Source organism: Coregonus lavaretus, assembly GCF_964263955.1.
Source record: "Coregonus lavaretus genome assembly, chromosome: 21".
In the NCBI taxonomy this organism is placed as follows: Eukaryota; Metazoa; Chordata; class Actinopteri; order Salmoniformes; family Salmonidae; genus Coregonus; species Coregonus lavaretus.
In genome coordinates this window covers 22,075,536-22,093,247 of record NC_140008.1, presented here as the reverse complement: position 1 = coordinate 22,093,247, position 17,712 = coordinate 22,075,536, and the positions used below count along the sequence as shown (strand labels likewise).

General features: G+C 41.7%; 1 protein-coding gene across 1 annotated transcript; it reads right to left on the bottom strand.

Moving 5' to 3' along the window:
- Positions 1–254: 254 nt before the first annotated feature.
- On the bottom strand, positions 255–16,500 carry dnttip2 (deoxynucleotidyltransferase, terminal, interacting protein 2). Its single transcript, XM_084185341.1, has 7 exons — positions 16,410–16,500; positions 4,605–6,895; positions 4,175–4,304; positions 3,883–3,978; positions 3,537–3,701; positions 985–1,094; positions 255–808 (listed from the first exon to the last, which is right to left on the bottom strand). The coding sequence occupies exons 1-7, from the start codon at positions 16,482–16,484 to the stop codon at positions 715–717; spliced, it is 2,961 nt and encodes a 986-aa protein (XP_084041467.1). The 5' UTR covers positions 16,485–16,500; the 3' UTR covers positions 255–714.
- Between the last annotated feature and the right edge of the window lie 1,212 nt (positions 16,501–17,712).

Genomic DNA, 17,712 nt, shown 5'->3' with positions numbered 1-17,712 from the left:
GCCAACAGGAGGCTGGCAAGCGGGGGGCAAGATTTTTCTGGGTAGAAACTGGGTGAGCAGATGTTAATTCATTTGATCTCTTTGTATGCGGATTTGCATCGGCAGAGACGAGAAAATCTGTTTGATGTTCCAGCAAATATACACAGATAATGGGAAGGGTTACAGACAACAGAGCTATTGTACAACAGTCCCTTCAGGCACAATGCAGCCAACTCAATTGTTTTCTCAGGATGGAGCCAAAGACAAAGTCAACCAACGGTTCAAACTGATCTTGATTTATTAAACATTGTGAAGTTGAGTTAGACATTTTCTCAACAATATTAGTGCTTGAAATAGGTGTCCCGTTAGTTTTATCCTGTAGTATTTTAGTAATTTGACTTTAAAAATGGATATTTGTCAGGGAAAATAAGTATGTTTTACGCAAGTATACGAATGGGGAAATTCAGAGCCAGTATAGCATAGGCTATGCATAAATACTGTATAAATCTATGTTTTTTGTTAATAGCTACTAATGTGAACCTTTAAACTACAAAGTAAAAATCTCTTTATACAGTTTGTTCATGTTACGTGAAAAATTTATAAAGACCTTTAGCTCCATAAAGCCACTGTAAATGGTATGTGTTTAATTAATAGGCTTTGATTCAGACGTTAACATATTATGGTCTCAATACAGACATATGATTGCATTGTGTATTACATCACTCAAAGTTACTGTTACTTTCTGAACTTATTGTTCTTCCTATTCTTCTTGCCAGCACCAATGGCTGCTTTTTCTGTCATGATCTGTTGGTATTTCTTCTTGTTATTGCTGTTGAAGTTAAAGGGAAAGTATTAGCACTTGACAATTCAAGTAGTTCATATCAGGTATTTAATGTCAATTCAATTGTTCTGCATTTCCATGAACTTTATGCCAAAACGATAATTTCAGGAACACACAAGCTATTAAATTCAATACCGTAACATGACAAAGAAACTGAAACTTACTGTCTGAACTCGGCATCAGCAAGCAACTCCTCCACCATGGTTCTCTTCCTGTCTTTCTTCGGGACACGGGAATGGTAGAAGTCCACAGGGCTATCTACTACTGTAGCAACCTACGACAGAAAGACATTAAATAAATGTTGGGGGATATTGTTTTTTGTGGGGGGGGGGGGGGGGGGGGGGTAGTTCTAGCTGGGAGTAGTGAGGACTAGTGACTTGAGTTTTTTTTCACATGGCATTGAACAAAACTGCCAAAATAAAGGAAACACTTGAGTAAATGAGTATATTGAAAGCAGGTGCTTCCAGACAGGTGTGGTTCCTGAGTTAATTAAGCAATTAACATCCCATTGTGCTTAGGGTTATGTATAAAAATGCCCAGTTGCCCATTATTTTGGCTACCATGGCAAGAAGAGATTTAAGTGACTTTGAAAGAGGGGTCTCAATGGAGCATAGGGGGTTTAAAGGGTGTGTGCATCGCAGTCACCAGAGCTCAACCCAATTGAACATTTATGGAAGATTCTGGAGCGGCGCCAGAGACAGCGTTTTCCACCACCATCAACAAAACACCAAATGATGGAATTTCTTGTGGAAGAATGGTGTCGCATCCCTCCAATAGAGTTCCAGACACTTGTAGAATCTATGCCAAGGCGCATTTAAGCTGTTCAGGTGCTCGTGATGGTCCAACGCCCTATTAAGACACTTTATGTTGGTGTTTCCTTGATTTTTGCATTTACCTACAGTTGAAGTCGGAAGTTTACATACACCTTAGCCAAATACATTTAAACTCAGTTTTTCACAATTCCTGACATTTAATCCTAGTAAAAATTCCGTCTTAGGTCAGTTAGGATCACCACTTTATATTAAGAATTTGAAAAGTCAGAATAATAGTAGAGAGAATGATTTATTTAAGCTTTTACTTCTTTCATCACATTCCCAGTTGGTCAGAAGTTTACATACACTCAATTAGTATTTGGTAGCATTGCCTTTAAATTGTTTAACTTGGGTCAAACGTTTCAGGTAGCCTTCCACAAGCTTCCCACAATACGTTGGGTGAATTTTGGCCCATTCCTCCTGACAGAGCTGGTGTAACTGAGTCAGGTTTGTAGGCCTCCTTGCTCGCACACGCCTTTTCAGTTCTGCCACTCCAATACCTTTACTTTGTTGTCCTTAAGCCATTTTGCCACAACTTTGCAAGTATGCTTGGGGTCATTGTCCATTTGGAAGACCCATTTGCGATCAAGCTTTAACTTCCTGACTGATGAGGCGGCAGGTAGCTTAGTGGGTAAGAGCGTTGTGCCAGTAACCGAAAGGTCGCTGGTTCTAATCCCCGAGCCGACTAAGTGAAAAATTTGTCGATGTGCCCTTAAGCAAGGCACTTCACCCTAATTGCTCCTGTAAGCCGCTCTGGATAAGAGCGTCTGCTAAATGACGAAAATGTAAAATGTAAATGTTGCTTCAATATATCCACCATTTTCCTTCCTCATGATGCCATCTATTTTGTGAAGTGCACCAGTCCCTCCTGCAGCAAAGCACCCCCACAGCATGATGCTGCCACCACCGTGCTTCACGGTTGGGATGGTGTCCTTCGGCTTGCAAGCACCCCCTTTTTCCTCCAAACATAGCGATGGTCATTATGGCCAAACAGTTCTATTTTTGTTTCATCAGACCAGTACGAAAGTAAAATTTTTGTCCCCATGTGCAGTTGCAAACCGTAGTCTGGCTTTTTTATGGCGGTTTTGGAGCAGTGGCTTCTTCCTTGCTGAGCGGCCTTTCAGGTTAGATCGATATAGGACTCGTTTTACTATGGATATAGATAATTTTGTACCCGTTTCCTCCAGCATCTTCACAAGGTCCTTTGCTGCTGTTCTGGGATTGATTTGCACTTTTCACACCAAAATACGTTAATCTCTAAGAGACAGAACGCGTCTCCTTCCTGAGCGGTGTGACCGCTGCGTGGTCCCATGGTGTTTATACTTGCGTACTATTGTTTGTACAGATGAACGTGGTACCTTCAGGCATTTGGAAATTGCTCCCAAGTATGAACCAGACTTTTGGAGGTCCATAATTGTTTTTCTGATGTCTTGGCTGATTTCTTTTGATTTTCCCATGATGTCAAGCAAAGAGGCACTGAGTTTGAAGGTAAGCCTTGAAATACATCCACAGGTACACCTCCAATTGACTCAAATGATGTCAATTAGCCTATCAGAAGCTTCTAAAGCCATGACATCATTTTTCTGGAATTTTCCAAGCTGTTTAAAGGCACAGTCAACTTAGTGTATGTAAACTTCTGACCCACTGGAATTGTGATACAGTGAATTATAAGTGAAATAATCTGTCTGTGAACAATCGTTGGAAAGATTACTTGTGTCATGCACAAAGTAGATGTCCTAACCGACTTGCCAAAACTATAGTTTGTTAACAAGAAATTTGTGGAGTGGTTGAAAAACGAGTTTTAATGACTCCAACCTAAGTGTATGTAAACTTCCGACTTCAACTGTATATAACATGGACCACTGCGAAAACCGAGCACAGTTGAGGGTTAGATGCTTACTGACCTGGAAGTACTTGGGGAATCCATCTCTATCATTCTTCTTATAAAACCGCTTGGGGTCCATTGCTCCACGCATTTTCAGTGCTTTGAGGTCACCCTTTAATTCCTCTGTCATTTCAGGAGCCCTCATGTTAAACCAGCCGGCTCCAGTTGTTTTGTCCCGCTCCTCCTGAGCATGGCAAGACAAGGAGGAAACATGTCAGTCAGGATAGTCAATGAGTGAGCAAACTAAACAAAAATAGCTAAAATGTACTCAAAATATAACGACTACTTCTCCTCATATCACACTGTTGGTGTTTTCTACTTTCTCTTCTAAATTAATAAACAAGGGCATATGGACTTGTATTCACTTTGCGCTTCAGTTTCGCAGCCTGTTTGGACTCCCTGTATGGAGGCACAGCATCTCTCTTCTCAAACTCTGGGCCAATAACACTCTTCTTCATCAACTGCCAACAGAGAAAATAAATCACAATGTAGGAGCTGTAGAAAATCTAAAAAACGCAGAGATCCGTTAAAGTCAAAAGGTTTGAAATTGCATGAAAAACTTCCTCTCATTGAATTACCCAGCCTTGCATAACTACACAATTCATTACCGATTCTACACCATATATCACCTTCAAACAAAATCAATGAGTTATTTACCTCATCTTGGCTCTTCTGTTCCTTCAGGGAGTTAGAGACAGTCTTTGATTTGCTGCCATCAAAATTGATGTATAATCCCCCAAGCTCCTTCACTTTCAGGCCCGGGTCAATACGGCTGGACAACTCTTTCCTATAACGGATTGTAACAACTAATTACCCAGGAGGTGCAGCATTGCCTATTCTCTAACTGGTTCACTCTTGATATGTTAATGAAAATGAATGTGAAAATTATTTATACGTGCTTGGCATTGCAATGCAATAAAATAGCTAGATCCTGCAATACATTCAGATACATACAAAAAAACTAGATCCTGCAATACATTCAGAATAAGATGGCATAGTGGTGCTGGAGCCCTAACTGTCAAATTAAATAGCCATTTTTAAAGCACAGATGACAACTGACATTGGCATGACCAAAAAAGATACTTACAATTGTGGATTTCTGCTTGTGAAGAGGACTTGTTCATCTTCATCATCATCATCATCTCCCTCTTCATCAACAAACTCTTCCTCATCTTGCTCTTCTTCAGCCTCCGTGTCTCCCCCCTCCTTTTCCTTGTCATCCACGTAGTACTGTTGACCTGACTGAAGGCCAGGCCGGGTGTCTATGACAAACAAGCCATCATCAGCTGAGGACTGAGCAGCAGCTTGGGGTCTGGATGGGCCTGCCTCCTCCTCTATACAGACAGCTTCCTCTTCACCATCAGAACCCTGTCTTTTCCTCTCATCTGCTTCCTCAGAATGCTGACTGTTGTCGTCATCCTCTTCATCCTCACTGCTCTCCAGCAGACTGATCACGCCAGATTTCTGTACGATGACACAGTCTCTGGGCTCCCCTAGCTTGTCAGCATCAGACACACTGACCTTCAGGTTCTGGCTGGAGGTCACCTTAATGGGCTCTGTGGTGTGAGGGGATTTATCTTGGTCAGCCTTTTTATTCTCAGTTACTAGTGTGCTGCTGACATCCATAGCCTCCTCACTAGGCACTGCCTTACATTCCTGGTTCTCTACCTCCGATGGAGGATTTGTGTGGGTGTTTACATCCACATCCATGGCCTTTTCCTCCTCGTCCTCATCAGACACCACTATAACAGGGGACACTGCATTTTCACACGCTGCTACTTTTACTGTTTTCTCAAGAGAGACTTGTGAATCAGCTGGCATTATCGTCTCCTGTTCTGTTATCACTGGGACATCCGTATCTGCTGCATCCTCAGTGGACAGCTCCCTCTGCTGGTCTTCTGCTTCCACTGCAAGCTCACAGACTGCCTCAGCCATCTCTGTATCAGCACTCTCACAGAGGGTCACTTTGACTTCAGAATCAGCTGGGATCAGCTTCTCCTGTAGGATGTTTTCCTGAGCAGGGATATCCACCACAGAGGTATTCTTCTCTGGGTCTTCACTGACGGTTGTCTCGGCTGACTCCTGTTGTACACTCGTGACCTCTGGCATCTCTGCATCCTCAGAGACTGTCACACTCCCTGTATGCTCCCGAGCAGGTGCTGCATCTTGGATGGGCGCTGCTGGTTCAGCGATCACTACATCCTCAAGGGTTAGTGTCTTATCTTCTTCTGCCACTTCTTCTATCATGGAGCAGTCTGGATCAGCGTAGACTGTGTCGTCTAACTTATTGTCCTCCAACACTTCACTTTCCTCAGCAACCTCAGATACACTCACCTTATCTGACTGGCATTGGGCTTTCTCAACTAGTATATCCAGGGCCTTGGCTGTCAGCCGGGTAACTGGTGCTGCCCTGGAACTGCTGTTGGATCCAGTGCGACTACTGCAAGGAGTGCCCCTGCCTCTCACCGACCTAGGGCTCCCCAGAGGGGTATTCACATCAGGCAGGTCAGACTCAGAGTCTGTAACAGTGGTGCCTGTCTGTTTCGGCTCAGTCCTCCTGCGAGTGGACCTCCTGGGAGTAATGCTTGGCCCAGACTCAAAGCTCTCGGAGTCCTGGGGACTCTGGGGGTCACAGGGATATCCTTTACATACAACTCTGCTTCTCCTACGGGGTAGAGGAGAGATGGAGCCATCAGTGGTTTCCTCCAAATGCATGGGGATAGCTTCAACAAACCTTCCACTCCTGCATCTGGTAACTCTGTGCACCGTGGAGGTCTGAGCACCAGAGATACCTGAGGCACAGGACTCAGGATCAGAAAGCTCTGTGTCCTCGGTGTGAGACTTTAAAGAGGCCCGGCTGCTGGACACAGCAGTCCTTCTGGTCACTCTGGTCTGCGAGTCAGGCACCTTGGACTCAGACACCACAGAGCTGCAGGACTCTGCCTCTGAAACATCATTGTCCATTTTGGCAGAGTCTGTGAGAACAGCCTTCCTCAGACTCCTGGTGGCTCTGCGAGTGTTTGGTCTTCTGGAGGCAGACAATGAACAAGAGTCTACCTCAGACACAGCCTCTTCCTTTGTGGAGTCAGACTGCTCCCCGCCTGCGGCTCTCCTTCGGCCCCTGCGAGCTGGCTGTGTGTCGGGGATAGCCTCCATATCTGATATAGCAGAACAGCAGGACTCTGACTCGGACACATCAGCTTCATGGGTGGAGTCTACCTGGTTAGCAGAGCCAGTTTCACGTTTAGATGCCCTGGTCTTCCTCTTCACGGTGGAGCTCTGGGCCTTGGAGGGAACATCTTGCTGGGAGTCACTGGTCACCTCAGACTGGGTTGCAGTCTCCTCTTTATCAGCTGTCCTCCTAGTTCTCCGAGTGGTCTGTGGAGAAATATTTGTCAATATCAGTATTCTGAACTAAAGAGGTCACAGAGAGACATTTTTGTTGAAAGATTGATTCGATTTAATAACTACTGTATTTTTAAGCAAACCAATATCTGGCATGACAAATCTATTGAAAAGGGTTGGGTGTTTCGGGAATTGACAACCATCAAATACAAGGGTATGTTTTTGACAGTGGAGCAGTGCTAAAACGACTAATGAACTCATCAAGACATTGACCACGTTTACATGCACACAATATTCTGGATAGTAGCTCATATCCCGCTTATTCGCAATAAGCTACATGCACCTTCGATATCCCGCTCATGAGTATCCCTGTAACCATGAAAACAGAATATTCCTCATTTAAGTTCATATGGTTTAAATGGAATAGTAACTGAAATATGGACACTGACTGTAGGCCTATAGCCTCTCACATGTAGCATAATATTATATTAACTACTGCAGAATTATGAATTTCTTGCAGTAAGGGACAAATCGCAATTTACTGGGTGGCGGGAGGGTGGGGCAAAATAGGGGAGGGTTGTCAAACAGTTTTTTGTTGCTCCGGGGAGGGTAGTGCATTTTTTACCCTGGATTACTATATACAATTCTTCCATCCTATCAAAATTCCTCATCTGCTTGCATGCGCCTCCCCTTCATCAAGGTGTTTTGGTACTTCCCTTATGCACTACGCTTTTCCATGTGCTAACTTTTACTATACCACAGGTCAGTGTAGTCTACCAGTCTAAAGGTCTATCGTGCACTCTATCTACCATTCATAGTGACAATAGTGGTAGGTGGATCGTTTGTCCAGATCTGCAATAGGCTAACTAGCAATCATACCACACATTCAAAGCTGCATCAATTGTAATGTGAATCCAAAAGAACAAATAGGAATAGCTGACAGGCAGCGGAGAGGCCAGGTGCATCATTGGGCATGAAAGAACTGTGAAAAAGTGACACAGCTCAAAAAGCTCCCCTATTGATCTTGTTTAGGGACAATACAATTATCCTACCTAGACTAGCCTACAACACTACAATGCAATTAATAATTGAAATATTGTTTTCAAGCGAGTACAAAATTCTACTATAGGCTGCAGTGAAAATGTCAATTGAATAATGGCGCAAAAACCTCTTGGTGGTTCCAAACTTCTTCCATTTAAGAAAGATGGATGCCACTGTGCTCTAGAGGACCTTCAATGCTGCAGAAATGTTTTGGTACCCTTCCCCAGATCTGTGCCTCGACACAATCCTGTCTCCGAGCTCTACGGACAATTCCTTCGACCTCATGGCTTGGTTTTGGCTCTGACATGCACTGTCAACTGTGGGACCTTATATAGACTGGTGTGTGCCTTTCCAAATCATATCCAATCAATTGAATTTACCACAGGTGGCCTCCAATCAAGTTGTAGAAACATCTCAAGGATGCACCTGTGCTCAATTTCGAGTCTCATAGCAAAGGGTCTGAACACTTACAGTGGGGAGAACAAGTATTTGATACTCTGCCGATTTTGCAGGTTTTCCTACTTACAAAGCATGTAGAGGTCTGTAATTTTTATCATAGGTACACTTCAACTGTGAGAGACGGAATCTAAAACAAAAATCCAGAAAATCACATTGTATGATTTTTAAGTAATTAATTTGCATTTTATTGCGTGACATAAGTATTTGATCACCTACCAACCAGTAAGAATTCCGGCTCTCACAGACCTGTTAGTTTTTCTTTAAGAAGCCCTCCTGTTCTCCACTCATTACCTGTATTAACTGCACCTGTTTGAACTCGTTACCTATATAAAAGACACCTGTCCACACACTCAAACAAACAGACTCCAACCTCTCCACAATGGCCAAGACCAGAGAGCTGTGTAAGGACATCAGGGATAAAATTGTAGACCTGCACAAGGCTGGGATGGGCTACAGGACAATAGGCAAGCAGCTTGGTGAGAAGGCAACAACTGTTGGCGCAATTATTAGAAAATGGAAGAAGTTCAAGATGACGGTTAATCACCCTCGGTCTGGGGTTCCATGCAAGATCTCACCTCGTGGGGCATCAATGATCATGAGAAAGGTAAGGGATCAGCCCAGAACTACACGGCAGGACCTGGTCAATGACCTGAAGAGAGCTGCGACCACAGTCTCAAAGAAAACCATTAGTAACACACTACGCCGTCATGGATTAAAATCCTGCAGCGCACGCAAGGTCCCCCTGCTCAAGACAGCGCATGTCCAGGCCCATTTGAAGTTTGCCAATGACCATCTGGATGATCCAGAGAAGGAATGGGAGAAGGTCATGTGGTCTGATGAGACAAAAATATAGCTTTTTGGTCTAAACTCCACTCGCCGTGTTTGGAGGAAGAAGAAGGATGAGTACAACCCCAAGAACACCATCCCAACCGTGAAGCATGGAGGTGGAAACATCATTCTTTGGGGACGCTTTTCTGCAAAGGGGACAGGACGACTGCACCGTATTGAGGGGAGGATGGATGGGGCCATGTATCTCGAGATCTTGGCCAACAACCTCCTTCCCTCAGTAAGAGCATTGAAGATGGGTCGTGGCTGGGTCTTCCAGCATGACAACGACCCGAAACACACAGCCAGGGCAACTAAGGAGTGGCTCCGTAAGAGGCATCTCAAGGTCCTGGGGTGGCCTAGCCAGTCTCCAGACCTGAACCCAATAGAAAATCTTTGGAGGGAGCTGATAGTCCGTATTGCCCAGCGACAGCCCCGAAACCTGAAGGATCTGGAGAAGGTCTGTATGGAGGAGTGGGCCAAAATCCCTGCTGCAGTGTGTGCAAACCTGGTCAAGACCTACAGGAAACGTATGATCTCTGTAATTGCAAACAAAGGTTTCTGTACCAAATATTAAGTTCTGCTTTTCTGATGTATCAAATACTTATGTCATGCAATAAAATGCAAATTAATTACTTAAAAATCATACAATGTGATTTTCTGGATCTTTGTTTTAGATTCCGTCTTTCACAGTTGAAGTGTACCTATGATAAAAAATTACAGAAGTAGGAAAACCTGCAAAATCGGCAGTGTATCAAATACTTGTTCTCCCCACTGTATGTAAATAAGGTATTTATGTATTTTAATAGAAATTTAAAAAACCTGTTTTCACTTTGTCATTATGGGGTATTGTGTGTAGATTGATGAGGGGGAAAAATGTATTTTACCCTTTTTAGAATAAGGCTGTAACGTAAGAAAATGCGGAAAAAGCGAAGGGGTCTGAATACTTTCAGAATGCACTGTACAGGTTATTCAATCATTTCATCCAAACTGCTCACAAGCGTCTGCGTAGCCAGGCGCTAAAATAATTTCCGAAGGCACTGTATGCATGCAATGTCCTGATGCATTTAGTGCTCAAATCTTTTTTTTTTTGTAGTTATTTTTTTTAATAGGCTGTTTTTAATGTGGTTCATTTGGCCAAATGATGGCGCTGGCTGTGCCAGGTCTGAATGGATGTCCGGTAAATGTTCACGTTGTCCAGCACCAAATTTTCCTAAAGGAAACTCTGAAATGCGTATATTGTTTTTATACAGATTCTAGAATATTTGCATGAAAATCTGTCTCCAATTGGATGGAAACCTAGCGAGACACACTAAAGACTATGGCAAGTGTGCTAGTCCAGTGTCACGTTGATTATGCCTGCATATCATGGTTCACCAGCAGCCCCAAGCATCTAAAGAACACCCTAAAGCTACAGACCAAACAAGCTTGAAAGAATTGTACTTAAACTCCACCCGCATTCTCATTTGGAGGTTGAGCTTTTTTTTGTCTGTATCTATGTAGCCTAATTGTATGTAGAACTATTTATGTAAAAAATAGGGACAACAATGGAAATAAGTCTGCCTTTATTGTGCAATCACTTAAAAATCTTAGGGTCGTGGCTGTTCACCTTCCTTGCAAAAGTATTCATCCCCCCTTAGCGTTTTTCCTATTTTGTTGCATTACAACCTGTAATTTAAACTGATTTTTATTTGGATTTCATGTAAACATGACATACACAAAATAGTCCAAATTGGTGAAGTGAAATGAAAAAAATAACATTTCTAAAAATTACACAAAATAAATAACGGAAAAGTGGTGCGTGCATATGTATTCACCCCCTTTGATATGAAGCCCTAAATAAGATATGGTGCAACCAATTACCTTCAGAAGTCACATAATTATTTAAATAAAGTCCACCTGTGTGCAATCTAAGTGTCACATGATCTCAGTATATATATATATATATATATATATATATATATATATATATATATATATATATATACACACACACCTGTTCTGAAAGGCCCCAGAGTCTGCAACACCACTAAGCAAGGGGCACCATGAAGACCAAGGAGCTCTCCAAACAGGTCAGGGACAAATTTGTGGAGAAGTACAGATCAGGGTTGGGTTTTTAAAAAATATCTGAAACTTTGAACATCCCACGGAGCACCATTAAATCCATTATTTAAAGAAATAAGAAAAAAATAAGCAAACATATGGAAGCAGGTACTCTGGTCAGATGAGACTAAAATTGAGCTTTTTGGCCATCAAGGACAACGCTATGTGTGGCGCAAACCCAACACTTCTCATCACCCCGGGAACACCATCCCCACAGTGAAGCATGGTGGTGGCAGCATCATGCTGTGGGGATGTTTTTTCATCAGCAGGGACTGGGAAACTGGTCAGAATTGAAGGAATGATGGATGGCGCTAAATACAGGGAAATTCTTGAGGGAAACCTGTTTCAGTCTTCCAGAGATTTTAGACTGGGACGGAGGTTCACCTTCCAGCAGGACAATGACCCTAAGCATACTGCTAAAGCAACACTCGTGTGGTTTAAGGGGAAACATTTAAATGTCTTGGAATGGCCAAGTTAATGCCCAGACCTAAATCCAAGCCCAGACCTGTGCCAAGCTTATGGAGACATACCCCAAGAGACTTGCAGCTGTAATTGTAATTGAATAGTTATGCAGCTCAAGTTCTATTTTTTTGTCTTATTTGTTTGTTTACCAATAAAAAATATTTTGCATCTTCAAAGTGCTAGGCATGTTGTGTAAATCAAATGATAGAACCCCCCCAAAAAATCTATTTTAATTCCAGGTTGTAAGGGAACAAAATATGAAAAATGCCAAAAGTTTGGACACACCTATTAATTCAAGGGTTTTTCATTATTTTTTATAATTTTCTACAATGTATGAAATAACATGAAATAACACGTATGGAATCATGTAGTAGACAGAAAAGTGTTAAACAAATCAAAATATATTTTACATTTGAGATTGTTCAAATAGCCACCCTTTTCCTTGATGACAGCTTTGCACACACTTGGCATTCTCTCAACCAGCTTCACCTGGAATGCTTTTCCAACAGACTTGAAGGAGTTCCCACATATGCTAAGCACTTGTTGGCTGCTTTTCCTTCACTCTGCGGTCCAACTCATCCCAAACCATCTCAATTGGGTTGAGGTCGGGGGATTGTGGAGGCCAGGTCATCTGATGCAGCAATCCATCACTATCCCTCTTGGTCAAACAGCCTGGAGGTGTGTTGGGTCATTGTCCTGTTGAAAAACAAATTACTGTCCCACTAAGCTCAAACCAGATGGGATGGTGTGTCGCTGCAGAATGCTGTGGTAGCCATGCTGGTTAAGTGTGCCTTGAATTCTAAATAAATCACAGACAGTGTCACCAACAAAGCACCCCTACACCTCCATGCTTCACGGTGGGAATTACACATGCAGAGATCATCCATTCACCTACACTGCGTCTCACAAAGACACAGCGGTTGGAACCAAAAATCTCTAATTTCGACAGATTTCCACCGGTCTAATGTCCATTGCTTGTGTTTCTTGGCCCAAGCAAGTCTCTTATTATTATTGGTGTCCTTTAGTAATGGTTTCTTTGCAGCAATTCAACCATGAAGGCTTGATTTACGTAGTCTCCTCTGAACAGTTGATGTTGAGATGTGTCTGTTACTTGAACACTGTGAAGAACTTATTTGGGCTGCAATATTCTGAGGCTGGTAACTAATGAACTTATCCTCTGCAGCAGAGGTAGCTCTGGGTCTTCCATTCCTGTGGCGGTCCTCATGAGAGCCAGTTTCATCATAGCGCTTGATGGTTTTTGTGACTGCACTTGAAGAAACGTTCAAAGTTCTTGAAACGTTCCGGATTGACTGACCATCATGTCTTAAAGTAATGATGGACTGTCGTTTCTCTTTGATTATTTGAGCTGTTCTTGCCATAATATGGACTTGGTCTTTTACCAAATAGGGCTGTCTTCTGTATACCCCCCCTGTTAATTGAAATGCATTCCAGGTGACTACCTCATGAATCTGGTTGTGAGAATGCCAAGCGTCTGCAAAGCTGTCATCAAGGCAAAGGGTGGCTATTTGAACAATCTCATATATAAAATATTTTGATTTGTTTAACACTTTTTTGGTTACTACATGATTCCATGTGTTATTCCATTGTTTTGATGTCATCACTATTATTCTACAATTGAAAAATAAAGAAAAACCGTGGAATGAGTAGGTGTCCAAACTTTTGACTGGTATTGTATGTATTTTTTTAACTGATCAAAATCAGTCAATCAATCCAAACTGTGCAGCAGCCATTTGATGAATGGAAAGAGACTGTCACAAAACACCAAAAAGTTTAATGACATTGGGAGATTGCCAAGCCTTCGATACTGGGTAAGCCTACAAACTAGGGAGTAGGAATGTCCCCAACTAAAACAAATCTTGGTTGACCGAGAGCTCCCTTCTTTCGACCAATCAAATTTTCAAACGTTTATTTTTCCATACATAAAAACATCCTGTGTTTTTAAAAAGTCAACTGTATGTACTTGATGTGGGCCGGACTCGGACTAGCCATGCTGTGTTAAAAAAGACAGCTAGTGCCTGTGTGACTGGCGCACGCTGTCGCTCTCTCCTCCCTGCTGCAGCGACCATACATAGCACAGTAAGTGTTTATCGAGTTGTCCGTGGGGCTGAAGCTGCAACATAATTACAGACATTTCTAGTTTCTTACTTTGAAAAGTTCTGTTATCAAAATTCCTCATTTGTTTAGGAAAAACATTTCATATTCCCTCAACCCTTGTTCTCTTTACGTGACATGTACGAATCGCATGTACAAGACCAATAGAGCATATCATATCAATACATTTGTTATAACAAACTCCAACACCGCAGCACGTGGCAGCATAATGGATGTAGAGGACGTGACAAATAAACTTGAAAAGGGGGAATGTTTACTGTTTGCTCAGGAGGGAAAGGGGAAATCCGATGTGTGGAAGACATTTGAATTAGTGGGTGGAAGCTTAGAATTGTTTTAAAAATTTGACCATTTGGAAGAGTGTAAACAACACTAAATAAGTGTACCAGAGAGTCTCTTAAAGATTTTTTTCTGTAAAGGCCTTTATTACTGCAAAGACTAAAAACAGTTGCATGCGTTCATGAATGCAATTGCAGACATGTTGCAGTTTATTTATTGTTTAGGCTAATTATTCAAGGCTAACAAAAGGTGTCATGGGTCCACATAAAGATTACATAAATTACGATTATTTTTCACTGTATCAGGGAAAGCGTCCGGGAAGGCGCCAATTCAACTGCGCACCGAAGATTAGGCTGTGTTTCAGAACCGCAGACAGCGACCACTATACAACGCGGGTGAAAGCGCATCGGTCACAAAATAATATTATTTTTTTATTAGTGTTGCAAAATTCCAGGAATTTTCTATAAATTCACTAGTTTTCCAAAAATCCTGGTTGGAGGTATACGGATTTCCTGTTTATTCTATCCTGATTCCAGCACACCTCCAACCGGGATTTCGGGAAAACCAGGGAATTTATTGAAAGTAATTTTGCAACCCTAGTTGCACCATTGTTCTTACATAATATGACCATTTACAATTTCAGTAGCACATGTCTTAAGCTGTGTTCAAATACCCATACTAACATACTGTATACTACATCCTTAATGAGTATATACAGTACAAGTTCGATATATTAGTAGCCAACTAACGTTAGGTAGCTAGCTAACACACTGGTACATACAACTGCTGAAATGATATGCTATGCGGTTGGTAAGGACAGCGTATCTAACAAATTGTCAGCCAACATAACGTGTAACGTAACTTGTTTGAAAAGTCATTATATTGCTCAATATTTTCTTAAAATTGGTCATAATTTGTTAAAGCAATGAATTATTATTATATTTTATTATTATTAATTTGTATCCGCTCTCGTCGGACTTCGGCTGCATATTTTCCACCATTTTCTTTTAATCTAAAAATGATGTGAAACCACGCCCATTCTCTGAAGAATTGCATTATGGGCCCTAAAAGCACAGAAATAGTGTTCATATATATTTGCGAATGCTCAACTAAAGAAATCTCAGTCTACCAAAATGGGGCCAGCTCTAGTAGGGAGGGGTGTACTTTCTGTTTGTCGAGATTGACAGTTTATTATTGGTGTTGAACACCTAAACCATGATATTTAAGTGCCCTAAATCGGTATGCTTTGTTAATTGGTTGTGTACATGCCACAGTATCCCGTTTAAGATCAGCATATCCCAGTCATATTATCCGTGTTTCGCATAAGCTTTTACGGGTTATTGTAAACGGAATATGATGTCTAAATGCGTCAAAAACAGAATACTCAAGTATCCCGAATAATAATGGGATATTGGTGTCAAAGACTCCAGTCACCCAAGGCATAGACTGTTCTCTCTGCTACCGCACAGCAAGAGGTACCAGAGCGCCAAGTCTAGGTCCAAAAGGCTCCTTAACAGCCTTCTACCCACAAGCCATAAGACAGCTAAACAATTAATCAAATGGCCACCCAGAATATTTGTATTGACCCCCCTCCCTTGTTTTTTTCACTACTGCTACTCGCTGTTTATTATCTATGCATAGTCACTTTACCCCTACCTAAATGTATAAATGACCTCGACTAACCTGTACCCCTGCACATTGACTCGGTACCCCCTGTATATAGCCAGATTATTTTACTGTCTGACTTTCTTTTTTTTAAACTTTCGTTTATTTAGTACATATTTTAACTATTTCCTTAAAACTGCATTGTTGGTTAAGGACTTGTAAGTAAGCATTTCACGGTAAGGTGTTGTATTCGCCGCATGTGACAAATACAATTTCATGTAAACGTGGTCATTGATTAGCTAGCTATTTGATTTCGGTGTCAGTGATGAGCTGAAAGAAAACTCTGTAGCTAACTAACAACAGCAAACTCTCCAGGACTAATTTGTGAGTGTGTAACTTATTCAGTGGAAATGGCAATATTGTACTGATGTATACAACGGATTGCCTCCTAAAAACAAAAGCGGAAAAGTGTTTTTATGCTTGCAAAACAAATGAGGGACTCAAGCTAGGCTAGCTAGCTTGCTGCCACGTGAACATGAACAACCAAGTATTACACACTGAAAACTATCTGTATATACGAAACGCGCTGAACTGTATCTAAATCACACACATATCTACCCATAATCACGCAATTAAAACCTACCATAACTCCAGAGGATTCATCGGAGTTTGTTTTAGTTGGGGAGCACACGCGTACTCCTCTTCTGGTGGCCACCATCTTGTTCGCGCTGTTCGGTCGCACTTCCGCCACGTGTTCCCAACGCGTCAGCCAGACTCGACCAATCGAATCGCAATGCATGCTAAGGAACATTAAAAAAAAAAAAGTGTGGATGAAAGTACTCCAATGAGACGAAAGTCTAGTAAAGTTTATCATTCATTCCTTTAAGATTTATGTTAAATATTATTCCCCCCCCGTTTTTATGTGATCTGAAATAAATGTATAGTGAGCATGTGCACCCATCTCTTCCAATGAACACAAAACACTTCAAAAGCGTTTAATCATTTAATAAACCCAATTCTAGAACAATACAGGAAATGGTAACATTAAATTTATTAATTATTACAGCACAATAGTGAACTCAAACTTCATAGGATTGTGGACCCTGTCTGGAAGAAATGCCATGATTAATAAATAAGACATCCTTCCAGATACTTCTGAGCTTGTAATTCATTTTCCATGCCAATCTGGAATATTCCAGTACTATCATGTACACGATAAAGAAGGTGTCAAGCCTACTATGAATGTAAGCCTCATTTGGGGACATTTCTCATATTACCACGCAGATGGGGGACACATTTTCTCATAAGAATATTGTATGAGCAGTCAGGGCTATAGGACAAATCATGTACTGGCATACCCTGTCAGTAGCACAGGGCTTTAATTTTTTTAAATATATATATATATATATATATATATATACACACACACACACACACACACACACAGTGAGGGAAATAAGTATTTGATCCCCTGCTGATTTTGTACGTTTGCCCACTGACAACAGTCTAGAATTTTTTAATGGTAGGTTTATTTGAACAGTGAGAGACAGAATAACAACAACAAAAATCCAGAAAAACATGTCAAAAATGTTATAAATTGATTTGCATTTTAATGAGGGAAATAAGTATTTGAGCCCTCTGCAAAACATGACTTAGTACTTGGTGGCAAAACCCTTGTTGGCAATCACAGAGGTCAGACGTTTCTTGTAGTTGGCCACCAGGTTTGCACACATCTCAGGAGGGATTTTGTCCCACTCCTCTTTGCAGATCTTCTCCAAGTCATTAAGGTTTCGAGCCTGACGTTTGGCAACTCGAACCTTCAGCTCCCTCCACAGATTTTCTATGGGATTAAGGTCTGGAGACTGGCTAGGCCACTCCAGGACCTTAATGTGCTTCTTCTTGAGCCACTCCTTTGTTGCCTTGGCCGTGTGTTTTGGGTCATTGTC

Coding starts and splice junctions, on each gene's coding strand:
- dnttip2 (XM_084185341.1), bottom strand. CDS start 16,484: ATGGTGGCCACCAGAAGAGGAGTACGCGTGTGCTCCCCAACTAAAACA. Junction 4,305..4,604: donor ACAAGCAGAAATCCACAATT/GTAAGTATCTTT, acceptor AATCCGTTATAG/GAAAGAGTTGTCCAGCCGTA. Junction 809..984: donor GCTGATGCCGAGTTCAGACA/GTAAGTTTCAGT, acceptor TAACTTCAACAG/CAATAACAAGAAGAAATACC.